The 20,103-nt window shown below is 39.3% G+C and overlaps 1 protein-coding gene across 13 annotated transcripts in view; it reads right to left on the reverse strand.

Annotated features, from left to right (window-relative positions):
* CNTN6 (contactin 6) overlaps nt 1–20,103 on the reverse strand; it is a 144,842-nt gene that overhangs the window by 38,906 nt on the left and 85,833 nt on the right. For 6 of the 13 annotated variants that reach the window (XM_048070532.2, XM_013182241.3, XM_048070539.2 and 3 more), the window contains 5 exons: nt 16,330–16,533; nt 14,797–14,899; nt 6,579–6,763; nt 3,954–4,090; nt 553–682 (listed from right to left, as the gene is read on the reverse strand). In XM_048070532.2, coding sequence (XP_047926489.2) covers nt 553–682; nt 3,954–4,090; nt 6,579–6,763; nt 14,797–14,899; nt 16,330–16,533 — 759 coding nt within the window. Of the gene's footprint in view, nt 1–552; nt 683–3,953; nt 4,091–6,578; nt 6,764–6,919; nt 7,061–14,796; nt 14,948–16,329; nt 16,534–20,103 lie in introns of those variants that run through there. The other 7 variants (XM_048070572.2, XM_048070562.2, XM_048070602.2 and 4 more) reach the window with 6 other exon arrangements.

A 20,103-nucleotide genomic window follows, 5' to 3' on the forward strand; every position in this document is an offset into this window, starting at 1 on the left:
ACAGATGTGCAGTATTTTATGGGAAAATTCTCCTTAAGAACTACAACAGTGAGGTACTCCTTAAGTCAGTGTTTTAGCACTTTCAGCAGTACTTGGCTGTAGAACAACCTTTATATTTGCATATTGATAGTGGAACACTTATATGAAAAATTTCTATTTTATGTGCTTGTAATCGTTTAGATTATTTGTTGTATGTTATTTACTTTTATATACACATTTGCCACATTCTTTAATGTAAGAACTATTTTTCCCACTTCCTGAAATGATTTTTAAAACTTCAAAATAGCTATTAATAACTCAAAATATTAAGGGAAAAATAGTATTCTTTAAACTTGAGTGCATGTAAAAAAAAGACTACAAATGGGATTAGGATTTTCCCCCCCAAACCAGCCATGAAATCCAAAAACTTCCCACATGGCTCTTGAAGCACAAAGAAATAAGAACGTGCTTGAACTGCCAGGTGGAAGTTAATCTAGTTATTTCTTAATTTCAAATTTTTGAAAGCAGTGTCCTACTATAATCAGTATCTTCATTTTAATGACATTTACTCACCTATCACCCGCAACTCGGCATTAGCATAAATAGTATCATACTTGTTTTCTGCTACACATTGATACAGGCCCGAGTCTGACATATTCAGCATCGGTATGGTAAGAGTTCCATTGTCTATTTGGATTCTCTCCTGATAAAAGAAAAACAAACAAAAAACATTGACAGAGCCAATAAATGTACAATCCCAAAGATTTTTGGTATCATGCCGATAATTCAGAAGTGGAAATATGTTTTTGGAAGTCACGTAGACAAACGCATCAGAATTACAATGCATACATCAGTTATGATGGACGTGTTTTCAGACCCTAACTCTTCAAAGCTTTTCAAGGCACATGAGGCTGAGTCACTGCCTTGGGCAGGTATGCCCAGATGTTCCAGCTGTGGCATGTGTTTGCCTGCTTTGCCGAGCTGTGAACCTGGGTATGCTTCACCATGAAACAGACAGAAGCAGCTACTGGAGGGCAGGCACGGACTGTACCACGCTGGAAACCTGGAGCATCCTCCATATGGCTCCCGAGAAGCAGCACCTGCAGCCCTCTCCAGGGGCACGATGAGGCATGGTTTACCCTCCTCTTCTATTAGACAAATCTAACAATAATAATTGAAGATAATCAGAAAAGCTCCGCGGGAGACAGAGGTGTTCAAATAACTAAAGTTTAAAATGTCATCACATCCACATGTAACAGAAAAATGATCCACTGAAAGTTCTGCTGAAGCCAACGCTTAAAATCCTATTGGAAACCCACAGGTAACTGTTGAAGTCAGAAAACCACGTTCTTCATGGCTTGAATTTGTATTCACCATATATGGCTTTGGTGTAATTCTGCTGAAATAGAGGAAACTGCACAGTATGTAAATTTGGACCAAAGCTTTTTTTGTGTGTACTAAAAGGAGTTTTATTTGCTTTATCTTAAGAAATAAAGAATGTTTCATGTTGCATAACTTTAATCCAAATATTTTGCAAATTAGCCATTATTAGCTTCTGGAGACAATCATAGCTCCATAGCAAAGCATAACACTGAGAAGTAGGAGAGAATATGTTCTCCAAAACAGACTGGCGTGGAAGAAAACCACGACAGGGAATTCCATCACCAAGTGCACGTCTGAAAAAGGATATTACTATTATTATTAAGCTACATCTTTAGTCTGACTCTACTGCCTCTGAAACAGTAAGAGGAACATATGTTGTTACAGTAAACAGTACAGTCCTTTGCAGAACACCTGTAAGCACCTAAAACATTTGTGATCTGCTGAATGCGTACAGCCCAGCTTGCTAAGCTGCCACAGGTAAGCCCTTTGCATCCCTGTCAGGGAATTTCTTTTGGTGTACTGAAGGGGAGAGAGTCGCCTACTGAGCCAAGGAACTGTTTTTCAGTACTCTGGCTTTTCCTTGGAGGTCTCCCAACCAAAAACTGACCCAGTCCAACCTTGTTTAGCTTGGAAATTTGATGAGCATAGCCTGTGGTTATATGGCTGGTACACTGCAAACTAATTAACAACATTACATTACTTATCTACTGTTAATTTTTTGAGGCTCTTGCTACAGATATATTCCGCATACTTAGTTTTACCTTCAGGTTGTTTACTATCCTTTTGGTGCCTTTTTTTTTTTTTTTTTTTTTTTTTACAAACTTCCTTTGAATACAAAACCCTGTTCTGAAGCAACGCTCACACTTCATACACATGCCAAATTCCCCACGATTCTCAGCTGGCTCTTTTGAGCTACATAGACAAAGAGAAGAATAAAGCACACCATGTACACAGGCAGGAATAGTGCAGAGATGACCAACTAGGTGGCCAGGGAGAAAAGGTTTGACAGAGAGCAGACAATATCCTTAGAATAAGTCCCAAGGTGGAAAGCGTCTGGGAGGTATTCTTGCCATGATATTTCCAACAGGCAGGGTGCTGTGACAGACTTAATATTTTATTATACCTTCCTTGTACTTTCAGCTCCAAAATATCCATTTTGTCCACTGAGCAATAACATTCTGCATTTTGTTGCCTGAAGTATTCCATTTACAATACACCATAAGTACTGTGAAAGTGTTGGTTGAAAATGTTTCCATAGAGTGTTTTATCCTTTTTTTATTGAAACAATGCAATTGAAGAGCAACAGACTCTAAATATCACTGTCTTCAAAAAGAGAAACCAGATAATCTTGCTTAGGGACAGGTGACAATATGAGTAAAACTCCTGGGTTTTGAAAAATTGCAATCGAAGTAAATTCTAGCTAGCCTTCTCAGACACTAGTTGAGCTCTGTTTAGGACTAATCCAGAAGAAAATCATAAGGAAGACTGGACCTTTCTCCCATTGGTTCACATATACACTAGTGAATCAAACAAGTGCCGGTTTTGCAACCCAGCAGGTGTTAATTTATCCCATATGTTTTGGAAGTGCTTCTGTATAATGTTCTTGCTAGATGGAAATTAATCACGGTATTATTGTTTTCATACCAGTAAAAATGCATTACAGATAAGCGATGCCATTTTACACCCAATAGATGCTGCATAGATGCTTAATTAGAAGGGAAACTTGGCCTCAGCAGTACATAAACATTGAATCCTGCCACAGAAGACTTGAAGACGAACGTGCCAAAGCTTGGCCACCACAAAAGAATAATTACACTGCCCTGAAAGAGCCAAAGCCAAGTTCTCAAAGACCTAATGGCATAAGTAGATGATCTGATTTCTTAAGTGTTTGAACTCCATTTGACTTCCCCTCTTGTACCCCACTCCTACCTCTCCATTACTTCTCTCCACTGTGGTCCTTTCTTTGTCCTTTAAGTGAGATTTTTCACTTGTTCTCCATTTCCTTATAACTTTATATGGTTTCCTTAGGTCTATTATTCCTCTACATAGTGCCAGATAAATATTAAACTCAATATTAACTGATTTTCAGATCTAATTCAGTTAAAGAATTAACATAGCATAAAAATGGCCATACTGCATCAGACCAAAGGTCCATTCAGCCTACGGGTTAAAAGCAGAAACCACAGAAAAGTGTAGGTTAACAGGCTGACCAGATTGCTCTGAAATACTCTTCCACAGTCAATTGGCATCCTACTGACTTCCCAAACTACAGACTGTCTACAGATGTGTTCTCTGTTTCGGGACAGACTCTTCTTTCACCAACTGTAATAGCTATTTTTAAACCCACCCATATTATTGTCATGTCTTGTAGCACTCAGATGCTCTGTAAGAAATCATAACTGACAATACTATACATTTCCAATGTATATGAATTCAAAGTACTGAGGCTTTGTGTCGCAAAGTTTGTGCTATTTATTTTCATATGTTAAGCATAATAAATTTATGAAAAAGGTAGTATTGTAAAGTGAACACTGCGACTAAACCCTGTAAAACCAAGATGAACAAGATAGCTAACAAGACAGGAACCTTACCTCTGATGTGAGAGGCTGGCCATTTTTTAACCAGCTGTAGGAAGGGCTTGGTTTTCCTTTTGCCTTACATTCCCAAAACAAACTGTCATAGAGAGACAGAAAGGCATTTTGGATTTTTTTATCCCATTCAGGGAGTGCTGAAAAGAATATGCAAGCCATTTTAAGCAGGAGAAATGATTTTGCTGGAGTTATGCTACCATTAATTAATGAACTGACAAAAGCTAATTAGCATTTGACCAACACATTCATAATATATTGCAAGTGAATTCCACATAACAAATCTTTTAGCACTGAACTTCAAGACTAACTTGGGAAGCGGTCAGGAAATTCAGTTTAGATATTATTCAGTTTTATGGCCAAGATTTGCAGAAGCAGTTATTTTAGATGGCTGAAATTCTGGGCATGCTTTCTGAAAGCAATGAGGCCCCTACTTTCTGAAAGCCAGTCATCTTCTCCAGGTTCTTTGATCTGTGTACCAAAAGGAGAAATATTCAAGTTATTAGTCAGTAGTTAATCAAAATCACAGATACCAAGTGCTACCCCTCTGTTTCACTCACACACCTGAGACCAGGATTTCCAAGCATATGTTGAAAGCAAGATGTAACTTACAAGTACTACACGAAGGAATTAGTGTTATTCAGAACAGCTTCTGAACATTTGTGGCACATTAACAAATTCATTGCTGCATAAAAGCAAAATTTGCAAAAAAATCACACACAAGTTCTGTAAACACACAACTAAACGCTGAAGGATGGAGCTGCGCAGGAACTAGGATGAAGCAGACCAACGTTTTAAATAGTTGTCAATATATAGGTGAATGAGACCTAGGCAGAATGACTAACAACCACTTGGCTTTGGGATACACCAAAGCCACTTGAAAGCAAGGTACTGGCTTTCATCTCTGTCTAGGATATGTGGTTGGTGTCTGAGAATCCTGTGAAAGATTTTTTGCTGGGTTATTAAGTCAGCTCTGCAGACTCCATGTGTGTGAGTGTGTATAAACACACTGTTCTTATAGACAATAATTTCATTTTAGGAAGAGAATTGTTACCCTTTGAGACAGCTGAACAAGGTACTAAAAAACCTCCCTCCACAGCATGACCCTAGGGGATAGCTCATGACTGTGGCCAAAACAAAGCACCCTGTGCTGGTTCAACATTAAATTACTACAATGCCAACAACCTGTTTCACAGAACAGGAAAGTATATGGGATAAATCCCCCATGCTTAAGTGATTCCAATTATGTGTCATCTTCATTGCCCTCTGAGCCTAAGACACGGATCTAGATACCACACAAAGCAGCAGCCAGTGCCCAAGAAACTACTTCCTAGAGACGAGCTGCCTACACAGCAAGCAAAACCACAGCAGCACAGAAATTAAGAGGAAGTAAATTAAGTAGGCAATATGCCAACCCATTCCTAATATGATAAAACCTTGTGCAAACGCTTCACAAGTGCTGTTTTATATATTTCACTACGAACTATTAATTAATTTACAAAGCACAATAAATAAGCACATTGTTTCAAATCACATTAACTGATCATAATTTTGTAATTGCTTATGCTGTTATCAATCATGCACAGGTAATCTACTGAACTTAATTTTAATGGAACTGCTTGATTGACATTCTGTGAAAATTAGTGGGCAATGAAAACAAGAATAACCCCCATAAAAGCAAAGAAATAAGCATTCAAAGCAACAGCAGACTGCTCTATTCCTGACATAGATCTTGATCTTAGCCAGGGCTGCAGGAGACTGGTAGTTTAGCAAAGCCTGTATTATTTCATGAGAAGAGAGTTCCTTAGAAACAAAAACTTGCCAAGGTCTGAACAGATATTAATTATAGACTTATAGTCTAGCTCTCTGTACTTGTCGTCTTACTGCTATATTTTATTTTCCCTTATTTTGAAAGATTTATAAGGCAACAAAAGGATCTCCAGATCTCTTATGTCCAATACGTTACTTTCTGTGGTTATTAAGAATGGGACTAAACAGCATATAATTCACCTTGGCTATAATGGAGCATCATGTGTGACATGGATCATAGGAAATTAACATGTAGGAAGGGAAGAGAAATGAGAGAACAGTTTCACGGGTGTATTATTCCCCATTTTGGGAGAGGAGGAAAGAATGTGAGGCAGGAAGATGAGTTTCCCCAGTTTTGCCCTCATTTGTTTATGGAGCAACAAGGTTCAGCTAGAATAAAAGGTGAATAAAAGGTGAAAATCTTTTACACATATGAACCAAAATCTCAAGAATCCTTCCCTAATCTGCATCTGGGCCAGCACAGCTTTATGCTGCTGTGAGCTGTTGAGAGTAAATCGCTGCCTGCCGTTAATGTTTCATGTAAATGTACCAGGGATTTTTCTGCCTTGTATTAACCTTTACAACTTCATCACGGCACAGCCCACATTTTCAATCTGAGTTTTAATGCAAAATATCTTTATTTGCTGAGGATGTAATTCAGTGAAGGTCACTGCAGACCTCCAATCATTTTTTAATCAGCTTAACCTGAACTACATTTCATATTTCCAGTAAGGGGCTAATAGACTTGATATACAAAATATATCTGAACACTATCAAGCTCTGAAAAAAATAAATGAAGAAATTAATCCATCTGCTTACCATAGACAAATAATTGACCTCTTGCAATGTTTCTTCCTCGAATGTTTCCTGCAACGCATTCATAAAAACCTTCATCTTCTTGCTGAACATCCGGGATTTCAAGAACTCCTTTAGTTTGGTCATGTTTGATTTTCTTTGTCAGTGACTTTCCATCAGACCTCTTCCAGCTAATACTAGGGACTGGACTAAATAATTACATTTTATTAGAGAAAAAGAGAGCAATTGTTATAGCAGAAAAGATGACGTGAAATTCTTTTTTAAAATATTCTGTATAAAAGGAATCATTTCAGTTTCTAGGAGTGACATACAGAGGTTCATAAGACTGAGGTTTTATAACTCACCTAACTTATTTAGGGGCACAAGTCCAACTGTGGGGTGAAGTCCTCAATCAACTTTGATTGCTCGTAAAGCCAATTTGGATTTTGCCCACAGTAACTCTGAGGGTCCAATCCTGCCTTTTAACACTTACAGTGAAGGGACAACTCTGGAAGTCCAAATAAACACCACAGAAGCACTGAATTATTGACGGGTTTTCAGAGCAAACAAGTTCCCTCTGGCAATAAAGGTATTTTCACACCTCAAAATAGGAAACATTGGACAAGAATTCAAAGGAGCTAAAAAGAACAATAAATCTAAGTATAAAAAATGGGATCCAGGGTAGAGAAGGGCAGGAAGACAGCTGAGCAAGGAAATGGAAATTATGAGATGTTGAGGCTGAAAGGAGATAGAGACAAAAGAATATTTCTTATTTCATGTTTTCGTAGCTTTCTATCATTTTCATTTATATTTGGATCAATGTATTCTATATGATAAAAAATAGTCAAGTGTGAAGAAGGCTATAAATACTTCTTGGATTTCTGGTAATATCGCAAACCATACAAGCCTCGCTTTCATGATCTATTATGTCACCAGAACGCTTTGAAATATTAATAGTCTTGGATTTCACAGTTGCTTTCTGTTACTGAAAACTACAGTAAGCTCCTTTTTCTAAGCAGGCGAGCAGTTACACTTCGAACAGCTTCTTACAGAGGCTTTGACTAAATGCTGCCCACTTTCCCATTGGAAGTAACATCAATAGCAAACAGTTGGTTCTAAACTTCAAAGATAACTATCATGGAAAGCAGAAGCGTGTATTGCCCTTGCCTGCCGGTCCCTAAGGTCTCCAGCCTGCAGCGCTGATGTACAAAGCATTTACTCCTTTTTAGCAGAGACAATAACGGCTGTCAGTTCAGGCGTAGCTCCCGCATTTTGAGGCTGCGTGCCCATGATGATTATGAGACCAACCGAAACCAGAAGGGCACGGACCAGAAGCGCAGGCACTTGGCAAATTATGTGGATTGAGCAACTGGCCAGATGTTAACCAGCTGCAAATACACAGCCACCAGAAAGAGACTATGTGCAGGGCAATTCACAGCTGGACCACTCTGATGTACAAGGAATAGCAATGCCATAAAGTGTGCCTTGTCGTGCATTTAAGCCCACAGACAGAACGGGTGCACGTGAGAGACTCTGCCACAGAAGCTCAGCTGGGCAAGGGAGCCCCCAGCAGTCCTTCCTCTGCTCCTTAAAATGGAAAAAAAAACAGTCCTGAGGCCACAGACTTAACCAAGGGATCTCTAACAGCTATTTACACAGCATAATAATTTCTCTAGCTACCTCATTTTCCATCATAACTGAACCGCCTGTGAAAGTGGTTTGTAACTATCTGCAATATGTTTCAGACTCTGGAGTTAGCTCTGCACTGATGTGTGTGTATATTGATATACACACAAATTCTGACTCTCATATGACCCCTCCAAAACAGCTGAACAATTTACACACCTGAGACTGGGATGTGTCAGACAGCATTAGCCAGCAGAGGAGCTGGAAAGAACAGATTTTATTCTTGTTTCCCATTTTGATTCAAGACCTATATATGGTGGTTTAAATCCTCAATCTTTTTGGTCAATAGTAGTTGCCATCACCACCGCCATTTGTCCTTCACTATGAGACTAGAACCTATATGAGATGCAAATTTGTTTAATATTATTTCCTGCTAGGAACTTTAGGGGGACTAAACTGTGTCAAATACACTGGTCCACCCACTAATAGGCACTGCCTTCCCACCAAACCTTACGTGACATTACTCATGCAAAATGTCTCCAAACCAAATTACTTTATAGATATTTAAAAGAACACAGCTCTTGTGCAGAACAGGTCTGTCCCACTGCTGCTGTGATCAAGTCAGGAAAACAGCCAGAAGTATTCTGCAGGCTTGCGATAGATTGACACAGACCGTTGATGACATGCAGGAAGAGTGTGGCTGGCTTTAAAATGCTATAGCATATTAAATAATTGGTGTATAGTTACTGTATAATGGAATCCTGCAGCACCCAGAATGCCAGAAGCATTTGACTGCTTACTTTAAAGGCACCTCTTTTTTTTTTTTTTAAATAAGAAACAGATTAAAGGAAGCTAACAGTCACATGGGAGAAGACAGACAATTAGATGCATTCACTTATGCCCTGCTACCTGAAAATGTTTCATCTAAATATTTTGTATTCTATTAGGTTTATTTCTTACTACTGGCTCTGCATGCAGGAAGCCTGACTGACACCAAGGCCAGAGGCAGGGCTCTACGGAAAAAGGCCCCTTCTGTCAACTTGTCAAGTTTACCAAGGTTGGCATTGAAACCGCTGTCCTGTTTTCCTTCTCACCAGATACTTATAATGATATCCTTGGGGATGTTTCAAGGCAAACTCTACTCCTTGTCTGCCCCATCCTAACTAACAGGAGCGAAGGAAATGCACTGCCTCTGACGCTAACTGCGGCAAGATGACAAAACTGAGTCTGGGTTATCGGCTGTACCGTATTTAAATGCATACTTGCAATAAATACTTCACAGCACTTTGCTCTTCTGAGGATGCTTGCACCAAGTGGCCTCGTATTATCAAAAGAGGGAATTCATTTGTCAAGAGAGCAGCTCCTCACCAGCCCGAGGTTCGGGTTCAACGAGCAGGCTGCAGGAGGATCCAGAGCTCAGCCCCATGCCACCACCCACAGCAGGGCCTCTGATATCATGGGGGAGTTTAAAAGGTCTGCACTTCTTCATTGCCTTTGCTGATACCTCCTCACCTTGGGCTTTCCAGCATCTTTAATTATCATTTTGCAGAAGGCAGTTTGTTGGCAGAAACTAACATTCCAATGTTAGTTTACATTTTTATCACAAAATCTCTTAACACAACTATCACAGCAAGCCATACAAAACCTTTCACGGTAAAAGAAAACGAATGGCTTTAAAGAGACTGAACATAGAATTTACTTTAATGATTTATTATTATTATTTTTTAAATGAACAAATTGATGCTTTAGGTATTTGTAATCTTGTAGGTAAATGTATGCAAAGTTTAGTTTAATAAACACAGCCTTGTGAACTTCTGCAGAGTTATGTTGCATAATCATCCTATTGAAGGCCAGCACCTGACATTCCTACACAGACTAGTATCTTCCCATACAGATTTGGGGCACTCCTGAAACTTGTGGGTCTTTCTTTCTAGTTACTAAAATAACCTGATTAGAATAGGTAATTGCTTGGGGCTAAGAAGTTTTTGAATATCTAAACAATGAGAAAACTTTTCAAATTTATTACACTTCACAGACAAGTCTTGCTCTCACCTGAGTAAATAAAACAGTGCATAAATATGAGTGTCTTTGTACATAAATCTGTAGTTTATTTGAAACCTTCAAAGCACCTAGAAGTACTGAGCTCAGCTACTAATTTAATTTATACTCTACCATACAGACAGCAGAATCACAAAACCATAAGTTACTAACTTGGAAAGAAAAGGAGATGGAAAATATTTTTTGGTTGGTGACAAGTCTTGTCACACTGAACATCAAATTAATTCATCTGCAGCACTACACCCCACACAGAGATGAAGGTCCCACCCTTTTGCAGCAAACGCTCAGCTGATGCATCGCACCTGGGCCACCTCTTCACTCTGTGCATCTGAGGACACCTCACAATAAAATTAAATCCCAGCTTCAATAATGAAGTCTATGCCTAGTTAAACAACTGTCACAGAGCTGAGGTATGAAAACTGCTATCGTGTCGGCATCAACTACTGACACCAGGAAGAATTAGGAACCAAGGGGCCTAATAATTAAAGTACTCAGACTCCTAATCATCCTGATATATTACTTGGGAAACACCAGAGAGGTAAAATTCTCTGAAACCCGATATTGCCTTTCATTCTGCTCTGGCCACAAGCCATTCACGTTCATGTAAGAGGATCTTGCAGAGCTGCTTGCTCATCCCTTAAGGTACAAATACTAAGATACTTGTTCTATCAGAAATGTGGGCTGAAAGTAGCAAACCACTTAAGGCAGAAAAACTGATTCATACATATCATTTGGAATTCTGTAATTGATACTTCTACAGCCTCCTGCATAAAATCTTGAAGAATATACTAGAGTAACCATCTAATGAAGAAGTGAAGCCTGGTGCTTTTATGTAACTTCAGTAAAGATGGTTATTTGGAACCCTCTCGTGGCTGTGTAATTACCTACTTTAACTCTAGAAAAACTTCTCTGAATTCATTTAGAGAAGGAACAATTAACATCTTCCCCTGGAAAAAAAAAATATTCTGGGTTAAAAGAAATCCTGGTTTATACTATTTATATGTGCCCTTTACAGCCTCAGTTGGCAATATCACATCTCCAGGGATTCTGAGAATCTTAGAAATAAAACACAAGCACAGCTTAATAAATATGTGCATCAGATATGGAAACTACTTCACTTATTTTCACTTCAGAAACTATTCCTATTTGCACAACAGAAAGGTTATTTTGGAAGAAATCGATAGAAAAGTACAGTAACTCAACTGAACATATCTGTAAGCAACTCTTTCCATCATACTCAGTCCCCTAAGACACAGCAAACAATAATTTAGATATATTGCATGATTAATATAGCTTGATCCAAAACATGACTTAATATTAGCTTAGTATTAAACACTGCCAACATAATAAATATTAGTGCAGAACACAAAGTCTCATCTCTTCTATTAAATTGCCACAGGCTGCCATATTTGAAATAGTCACATTAGTATTTCATTTTTCAGTTTTCCCTTTTCAAAGAATTAAATTGTATATTTTTTTGGTCTAAATTCATAGAACCATAGAATGGTTTGGATTGGAAGGGACCTTCGAGATCATCCAGTTCCAACCCCTGCCATGGACAGGACACCTCCCACCAGACCAGGTGGCTCGGAGCCCCATCCAGCCTGGCCTTGGGCACTTCCCAATGACTGGGAGAAACTTCCAGGGATTCTCCATGCTGATCACCATATAGATGCATGCTACTTACACTCCTTTTTGCCCAGTCATATTTCCATCACAGTGAGGACTAACTTGCTTTTCAAAAGCTTCTCCATTATTTGGGGTCTGTTTTGCAGGATTTGGAGGAGAGCTGGCCCAAGCACTGTGGGATCCATGCCTTCAAACCCTCTTCCCAGGGATAAACACTGACTCTTTGCCCTGTCATGTCATTTCCCCCCCATTTATTTTCAAAAAAAAAAAAAAGCAAGGGCTTATAACTACACTAGAAGACAATTTGGATGAATCAGTTATGATATTTTCATGTAAAATGCATGAAGAGAGCTTTGCAACAGATTGAAATGGGAGGGACCATAAATGCTTCTTGATAGCAAGAGTCCAGTAAACCTCGAGCTCTCAAAAAGCTTCCACAGGAAGTACATGGAATGTACCTACCTCTGTGTGTTCTGTAGTCTGGCTGGAAGGTACTTCTCAGTTAAGTGGCTTTGAGTTCCCCCAGGTAAAAAGGTCTTAAAACTCAGCCCTTAGTCTGGCCTCTTGTACATGTGTTTAAATGTGGAAGTGATTTTTTGAGCAACGTCCAAGAGGCATGATTTGCTGTTCCATATAGAAGAGAGATGCTATTTCTCTAAATACCATGAAAGTACTTTCATTTAAGACTTCTGGAGACCAAAACCACAGCAGGTTGCCTATAATCTGCCTCAGATGTGAAAGATTTCTGTTATTCATGGTGCAGAAGCAGTAGCAGCTGAAAGCATTGTCTGAACCAGTGGACTAACAGTATGAATATAGAAAATTATGGATAATGGGAAAGCAGTTCTGAAATCCAAGAGAGATAATAACCGTTAGTGCTTGTGGCAGATCAGAGGTATAGCTCAACAAATGTTGAGCTGAATTGATTTTAACATAAACAGACAATAGTAGAGGCTAGAGTTTTAGTGGAATTTAGGCATCTAAAGGTGCAGATGGCCACACTGCTGCACTTATATGTGCCTAACTACAGTTGTAAACAGCTGGAGGTAGGAAACAGATTTAACAATACCACTAATCACCTAAATACCTTTAAAAAGCCGGCCTTATCTAATAAGTGAAGAGTATTTCACCTGTAATCTGTTTCTCTTGGTTTATTCACATACAAATGTCAGTTCTAAAATACTTGCTCACTGATTTAAAATGTAGTTCAAGGCTCTGTTCAGAGACAAAAGACTGGAAACAGTCCTGTACAGTAGGAGACATCTAACCTATCCAAAGAATCTGGAGAGGAGAAATTTAACCGCTCCTCTCAAGAGCCTTTACTTACACACAGCACCCCTCCAGAATGTATACATTAGACTATGTACACAGGAACAGAATGATATAAAAAAATGTGGAAAAGATTTCTGCACTTGGATCACTAGTATTTACTTAGTAAAACTCCAGGGAAGTATACCAGCACTTGTTTCAGCTGCCATCCTACACATGAAGAAATGTATATTAAAGCTGCGTTAACCCTCTCAGCCCTTCCATTTTCTAGGCACAGCATTAGTAGGTACTGTGTACCTACACATATAGTACGTACTGTGCTTGCTGAGATATTTCATTATCTACATGTCCTTTCAGACCACCTTCCTCCTTCCCCCCAAAGGTTCTTAAAATGTTAATGCATCAGGCAAGCTTTGACATGACCTGTCTTTACCCCTTCATTAAGAAGGCAGTGTTTTGTACATATTTACTGGTTTTGAAATGCTTTTATGTAGTCAATATAGCTCTGTTAAAAGCTTTCCATGCAACAGATGGAAATATGAAATGACAACTTGAGATGTAAAGCCTGCACTGACTCACACACAATTAAAGAGGTATTTAAAGAGAAGTAGCTTGACAGTATTTGGAAAGGAAAATCAGCTTTAGCAGGACTGTTCCAGTCTGGTACTTGTTTGGGGCCAAAAAATATCATATTCCTTTGAATATGACTGTAGAAATATTCTCCCTCCTAAAATAAAAATTAGCCCTGAGATTAGTTTATATACAAATCTCATCTGTACAGAAAGGCCATTTCCCATCTTTTTAACTTTATTTACTTTATTTTTTTTTACTTCTCAGCATAGGTTCCAGAGGAACATTTGATTAATTTGTGTTGTCTACAAGTCAGGCTTTTAACCCCTGGGAAAGCTCTAAACACTTTAAAAGCTTACAGCCTTAAAAAGGATTGTCAAAGTGAACTTAAACTAAATAGAGGCCAACAACCAAAGGTTATTTTAGATTTTCAATGGAAAACGCACACTTACTGGAAAAACTAGTTTTCATAGGCTAGTTACACTTACTCAGTTAGCCACCTGCTCTTTGAATAGAGCATCCCTTTTTTGTTTGAGCACCCTACTGCTTCTGTAGATGAGTACACCAGTGTAAGCAGCCCAGGAACAATATACACCAGGTTTTAGTCAGGACTACTGTTAGGGCTTCCCAAGGCCCCTCAGCATCTCTTTCGAGAAAAGGGTGCTGAGAGCCACACTAGACCCATTCTAGACAGTTTCCAGACCCATTCCAGCCCATTTCCTGAAATTCCATTCTTTAAGGTACCACACAAAAACATACTCATGTTGTGATGCAGACCTGATGTACATGTGCAGCTAGGTCAATGAATGCTGTGAACTGCAGTCTTGGTCTCACCCCAGAGAAAACTCAGGGGATTTAGCCTTTATTCTTCTCACCCCTCCCTCCATCTACAACCAAGTGAGCTTCAGTTCTGCTATTGCCTTCTCATTTCCTTGGGAACACATCACACAGAAACAAACCAAAATAAGTTTAAAAACATTTCACATTCATATTCTGACCAAAACACTCTACCTGCCAGTTAGAAGAAATGTTATTTCTCACTGTACAACAGTGTTAGAACCCACATTTTAATAAAAACCAAGAATCTTACTTTCCAAGGGCAAAGCATTCCAGTTTAACAGATGAACCCTTCGCTGCATATGTTGTTTCTGGAAAACGTACTTCAATCTTTGGTTCATACTCCCCCATCACACCTGTTGAACATCAAAACAGCTAGCACTCCAGTTGAGCCTCAGACCTGTCTAGTACAACAGAATTTCAGTGTAAAAGAAAGGATGTCATTAATACTGTTAGAGCCTTATGTTCCACCCATGGAAATCAACATGATGTCTATGGAGTAGCCTTAGGGTTTCTGGGTGGTATCCAACCTTATGCTGAAAGCTTACGTGAAATGTGTAAGCTCTTTGAGCATTTGAGAATTGAAGCACATAACTTTATACAAGTTCTGAATGTGCAGATTTGGTATTTGTGCATTAACATTTCAGTGAGGATTTAGGGTTCAGACCTCTTGTTAGCTGTTAATAACCAGTGCCTATGACATTGGTCGCTAAGTGGTCAGTTGTCAGGACACAAGGTAGTTCTGAGTGCAAGAGAAAAATCTGGGTTCTCTGTGTCCAAAATAATTACAGAACACAAAGCTCCTTAACACAGCCAAGTGGAAACTCCAGGCTTGAGTAAAGCTGATGTAATTGGATGTAATGATCACATTCAAAAATCTCAAACATCTGATACACCACAGATTATCCAGTATCAGCTTAGGACATTTGATCTTGCAACAGCTATGGGATTGCTTTAAAAATATATTTTTTTTAGCCGAAATTCTGAAGTGTACACGAATCTCTTAGTACAACTCATTGAAACAAGAATGACGAATACAAATCAGATTCTCCCTCTGTGTCCTAGCCCAGATCCCACACAGAAAATGAATGATTCCTATTTTACGTTAACAGGGACCCAGCTAATATTCCATGTGCTATTTTCCAGTTCCCTGGAGACTGCACGTTTAGTACCCAATCCAGGGGCTACCGGAGTGAACAGGAGAAGATTAAGACTAACAAGTGAGAAAAAGAATAAAGAAGTATGATAAGGAAGAAAACACGCAGAAGAGATCTGAAGCATTTATGATCTGTTTGTACAAAATAATTAACTTTTGAGCTTTGGAAATTATACTTTGTTGCAGGTGACCTGACGGAATAAAACAGCGGTCTCTTGCCAAAAGTTTTGTTTATAAAACTACTGTGCATTATTGAGTATTACAAACATAACGCTGAACAGGCTTTTCTTACTATTTGTCACTGATGCTTTGCAAACAGTGCAAGTATATTGAAATTGAGGTGAGCAAACTTATAAAACCAACTTTGTGTAATGCTTTCCCAGGTAGAAGTACGTGCTTCTCAATGTGAGCATTTAATTTGAAGCATTGCTAAAGGTATGTGTGTGTGTGCAGGTAAGTTTCTCACCTTAACAACTCACTTTCAACAGCTTTCTAGATTTGATATCTGAGCTAAACCTAGATTATAAATTCAGAAAGCTTTACCATATTTAAACCTCAATACAGGCGGCAGTTACAGCTAACTGGAGCTGGACGAGTTATAGCCTTGTGCTGCATACCAGGATAGCTTACCATCGCTGCGGAGAATGAGGGGAGTGGGTGGCCCCTGCACACTTTGCTCTGCACCGGAGTTGGTCACAACGCAGGTGTAATTGCCCACGTCCGAGGGCTCTACTTTAGCGATGTAGAGATTTCCTGTTTTTTGTGAAACAAAGCGCCGACTATCCTCCCGAACATACAAGGGATTATTGTTGAAGATCCACGCATAGGACAAGTCTGGAAAACACCAGATACACATCATGTATCCTTTCCAGCACCGCTTGCTTCCTTTTAGCATTTAAGTGCAATATTGCCAGCTGAAAGAGCGAGTCAGTTACAGCACAGACCACAGGGGATGCACAAATTAGCACAGGCAAGATAAGCATTGCTTCAGCTTTAAACTCATTTCAAGCCACTTCAGAAGGTCACAGAAGTTTTTGTCCCCTGCTACTTTCCATTTTCCTGCTTCAGCCTATTTTTAAGTAGGAATGGCAGTGCTGCAATGCCATGAGAAGGCTGGTTTAGTAAATAATTTCTATTTATAGCACTTTCCCTCTGAACATCAGGAGCCAACTGCTGATCACACAGTGTTACGGCTCCTTTCTCCACTCTGCATACGGAAAAAAGAAACAGGTAACAGAGCTTTATCATCAGATTCTCAGGGAGGGGAAGAACTCAGCTGCAGACAAATATTTTGGAGATTAATATTTGCTCCCATTGCACATTTGTTCCCTTCTTCTCCAGCTTTCTCATTTTCCACACTTGCATCTGCTCTGCGCTTCTTAACTAGCCCTTTTATGCCACCTTCTTCCGTAGTGTTTCATGCTGCATACCTTGATAAGTACCTCTATAATCTCGCCAGTTTATTTTACTTGACTAACCCACCCTGACAGGGCAGAACTCTGAGTTTACCATCCAAGGACACTGCTCCTCAGAAGGGCCAAGCCCGCTGTGCTGCCAGGGGTACCCCAGGCCTCCTGTGTACCCCACTCCCTGGCCGCTCCGCGTGGCTGCCAGCACCCGGTGCGGCATTCAGCAGGCTGCATGACTGAAATTCTGTCTTAACAAGGCGCAGTAAATCAGAAGTTTCAAAATCTACCAGTTTAGCTCCCCTTAATTAAATGTATAATTCATAAGCTAACAGCACTCTGCCAACAGCTTCATTTCTACACATTTCCCCCATCAACAATACCATTTGAAAAAGTTTATTTACATTTCTTTCCCCTCCCTCAGTTGCAACATGGGTACAGTATGGTAATAAGTCTGCAAACTCCAGTAGTTTTGTGGAGTTTTACGTTATCTTCTAACATTTTAGGTCTCTCGTTAGAAATGACATGTCTCCAGGGAGCAATCAATGACACTCTATATACTTGGCTAAATCCTGTAATAGGCTCTGTTTTACTTCAGCCTAATGCAAGGCTTTTTTGATGTACTGTAAACCCAGAAGATGCAACAGTTGTTCCTAAAGTAATGTAATACAATACACGTGTGTACATGTGTTTAAGCACAGGAAAGACAAGCACCATGTTTTTGCATTCACATGCCCAAGGTACCTGGATAAAGCATCTATTCTGTATAGATATCAAGTTCTGGAGACCAGGGGGGCTTGCCATAGGGTGAATCAGCCTGTAGAGACAAGTGATATAACTATATCCTGACAGGTCTTCCAGACGCATATTGCATTATATACTGGAAACTCTTCCATGCAACAAAACCACTCTGAGTGATTGAACCACTGATAGCTGGACACCCATCGGACTTTCATGACAGGGTAGCCCAAGTAATTCAAAACTGAAGGTAACTAACAAGTGGGGGAAAAGAGTAAAAATGAATTTGACAGTTCCCTTCCCAAAGTCCTGTACTGGTGCTGGCACTTAGAGGGCTGAGGAAAGCACTGACCCACTGCAACAGGGCGCCATGAAAGACTTCTAAATCATCCTATGCTATGCAATCCAAATCTAGATTCCTGCCATAGGACCTGGTGGTACAGCTAAATTTTCCATGTAGGATAAGTTATATGAACCCTAATAAAATCCACTGAAGCCAGCTTTATGCTAGATAGAGCTTCTTCATGAGGTTGGTCTATGAATTAATGGGTGAAAGAGAGCCAGTCCTTGTCTCATGATTCCAGCTCAGTTTGAAGTCGAATAAATCAGGTTTGTAGCAGACCTACTAAATGAGCAAAAAAAAGGAGTACAAGGCCCATGCCATCACTTGTGGGGTCACATTCATTTGCATAAGTAAATCAGCAGCTGGGAAGAGTCTGGTGAAAGTAACACTGAACAGAAGGTAGCAGAGGCATAGAAGAGAAATTTTTAAAAGGAGATAGTTGCCTGCTAATGAAGTCTAGCTAAAATGAACTTGAAAATTACTGCCACCAGCTATTTCAGTGAAGAACAAAATGTTACCTTTAAGCTTATTTTGCTTTCCATTTAGCCACAGGATTTTTGAAAAACAGTACTGTTGAGTTCACACTCCAATGTCCTCATCCGTCCCAGAACTGTTGAATTTTAGAGGCCACTATGAAAAGGCCTCAGCAAAAGTCTTGCAAAAATCTTAGCCATTAGCACCAATGATTTGTCTTTCTTTTTCCATTTTGTTTTTTCTTTGTGCATTGCCCTGTATGTCTGCAACTTTTCCTCTGGGGTAACTGCTTCTTATATGACGTTGAAAATGAATCAACACGCCTGAAGTAAGGGAATAGATGTTTTTCTATAAGAGACCAATTAGTCCAATTGTTCTTTTCACTGTAGTTAACCTGTGAAGTTTCAGAAAGGTAGACTATGTAGAAGAATACTAATAGAAGTAGACTATTCAGAAAGGTAGATGTGTAGAAGGGAAAAAATAGGTTGGGGAAGAAAGGCCTTCTAGAGGCTCTTGCTTAAGATTAGTTTCTTCTGCAATATGTGAGGTTTATTTTTTCCAAATGAAGCAGAAAACATTTCACTGGACCATACAATTAGCCAGTCCTTTCCTCATGTGCTAAAACCATGTAAGTATATTTACCTATACCCCACTGTGCTTGAAAGGAATGAAAATGAGCTCTTATGGCATCATTCATCCTTGATACAAGTGTCTTAGAAAATGGCTTTTGCTACCCTTAAACAAATACACATACTCCAAAGCTTAGGTTAGATTATGCAAAAGACACTTGGCAAACATTGTTACTCCTTGTTATGCCTCATCTAGGACTTATTTGTGCCAAAATTAGTGTAAAGGTTCCCTGATCACAGGTGCTGCTGTGTGCAATGACAGACATGTTGGAGCAATTTAAAGTCAGTCCCTGCTCAGTAGTACTTTAAGTAAGGGCCAAATAAGTAGAATTCTCCCTCTCCCCCTTTCTTTAACTTGTTCCAAAGGCAGAAAGAGAACAGAGTATGACACCCTTAGGTTACAAAAAATTCCGCTAACCTTATGACAGCATTATACCCAAAGAACCCCCATTTCCTGGGCCTACAGATAATGGCAGAATGTAATGTTCATAGCACTGTAAAATTTCAAGGTTTTTGTTCATAAAACTGTAATGAAGGAGAATTAAGTATTATTGTTATAGTTTCTACCTTCAATTTTTTAATTTAACACCTATGTTAGCCTCAGAGATGAGCTTAGAAAACATTAATCACCTTCAGGTAATTAATTTTTTTAATTCTGTCTAGCTACTGCCTAATAAATATCATGCTGTAGCTCCTTTTCACATGTATAGCTGATTGGTCTCAGCCCAAATTAACATACTTAAGCTCTGAACACCGGAAAGTGTTTACTCTCTCTAGACAGTGATCCCAGTGCTATTATTGACTGTGGAAGAAG

Source organism: Anser cygnoides, chromosome 10, assembly GCF_040182565.1.
Source record: "Anser cygnoides isolate HZ-2024a breed goose chromosome 10, Taihu_goose_T2T_genome, whole genome shotgun sequence".
Lineage (NCBI taxonomy): Eukaryota > Metazoa > Chordata > Aves > Anseriformes > Anatidae > Anser > Anser cygnoides.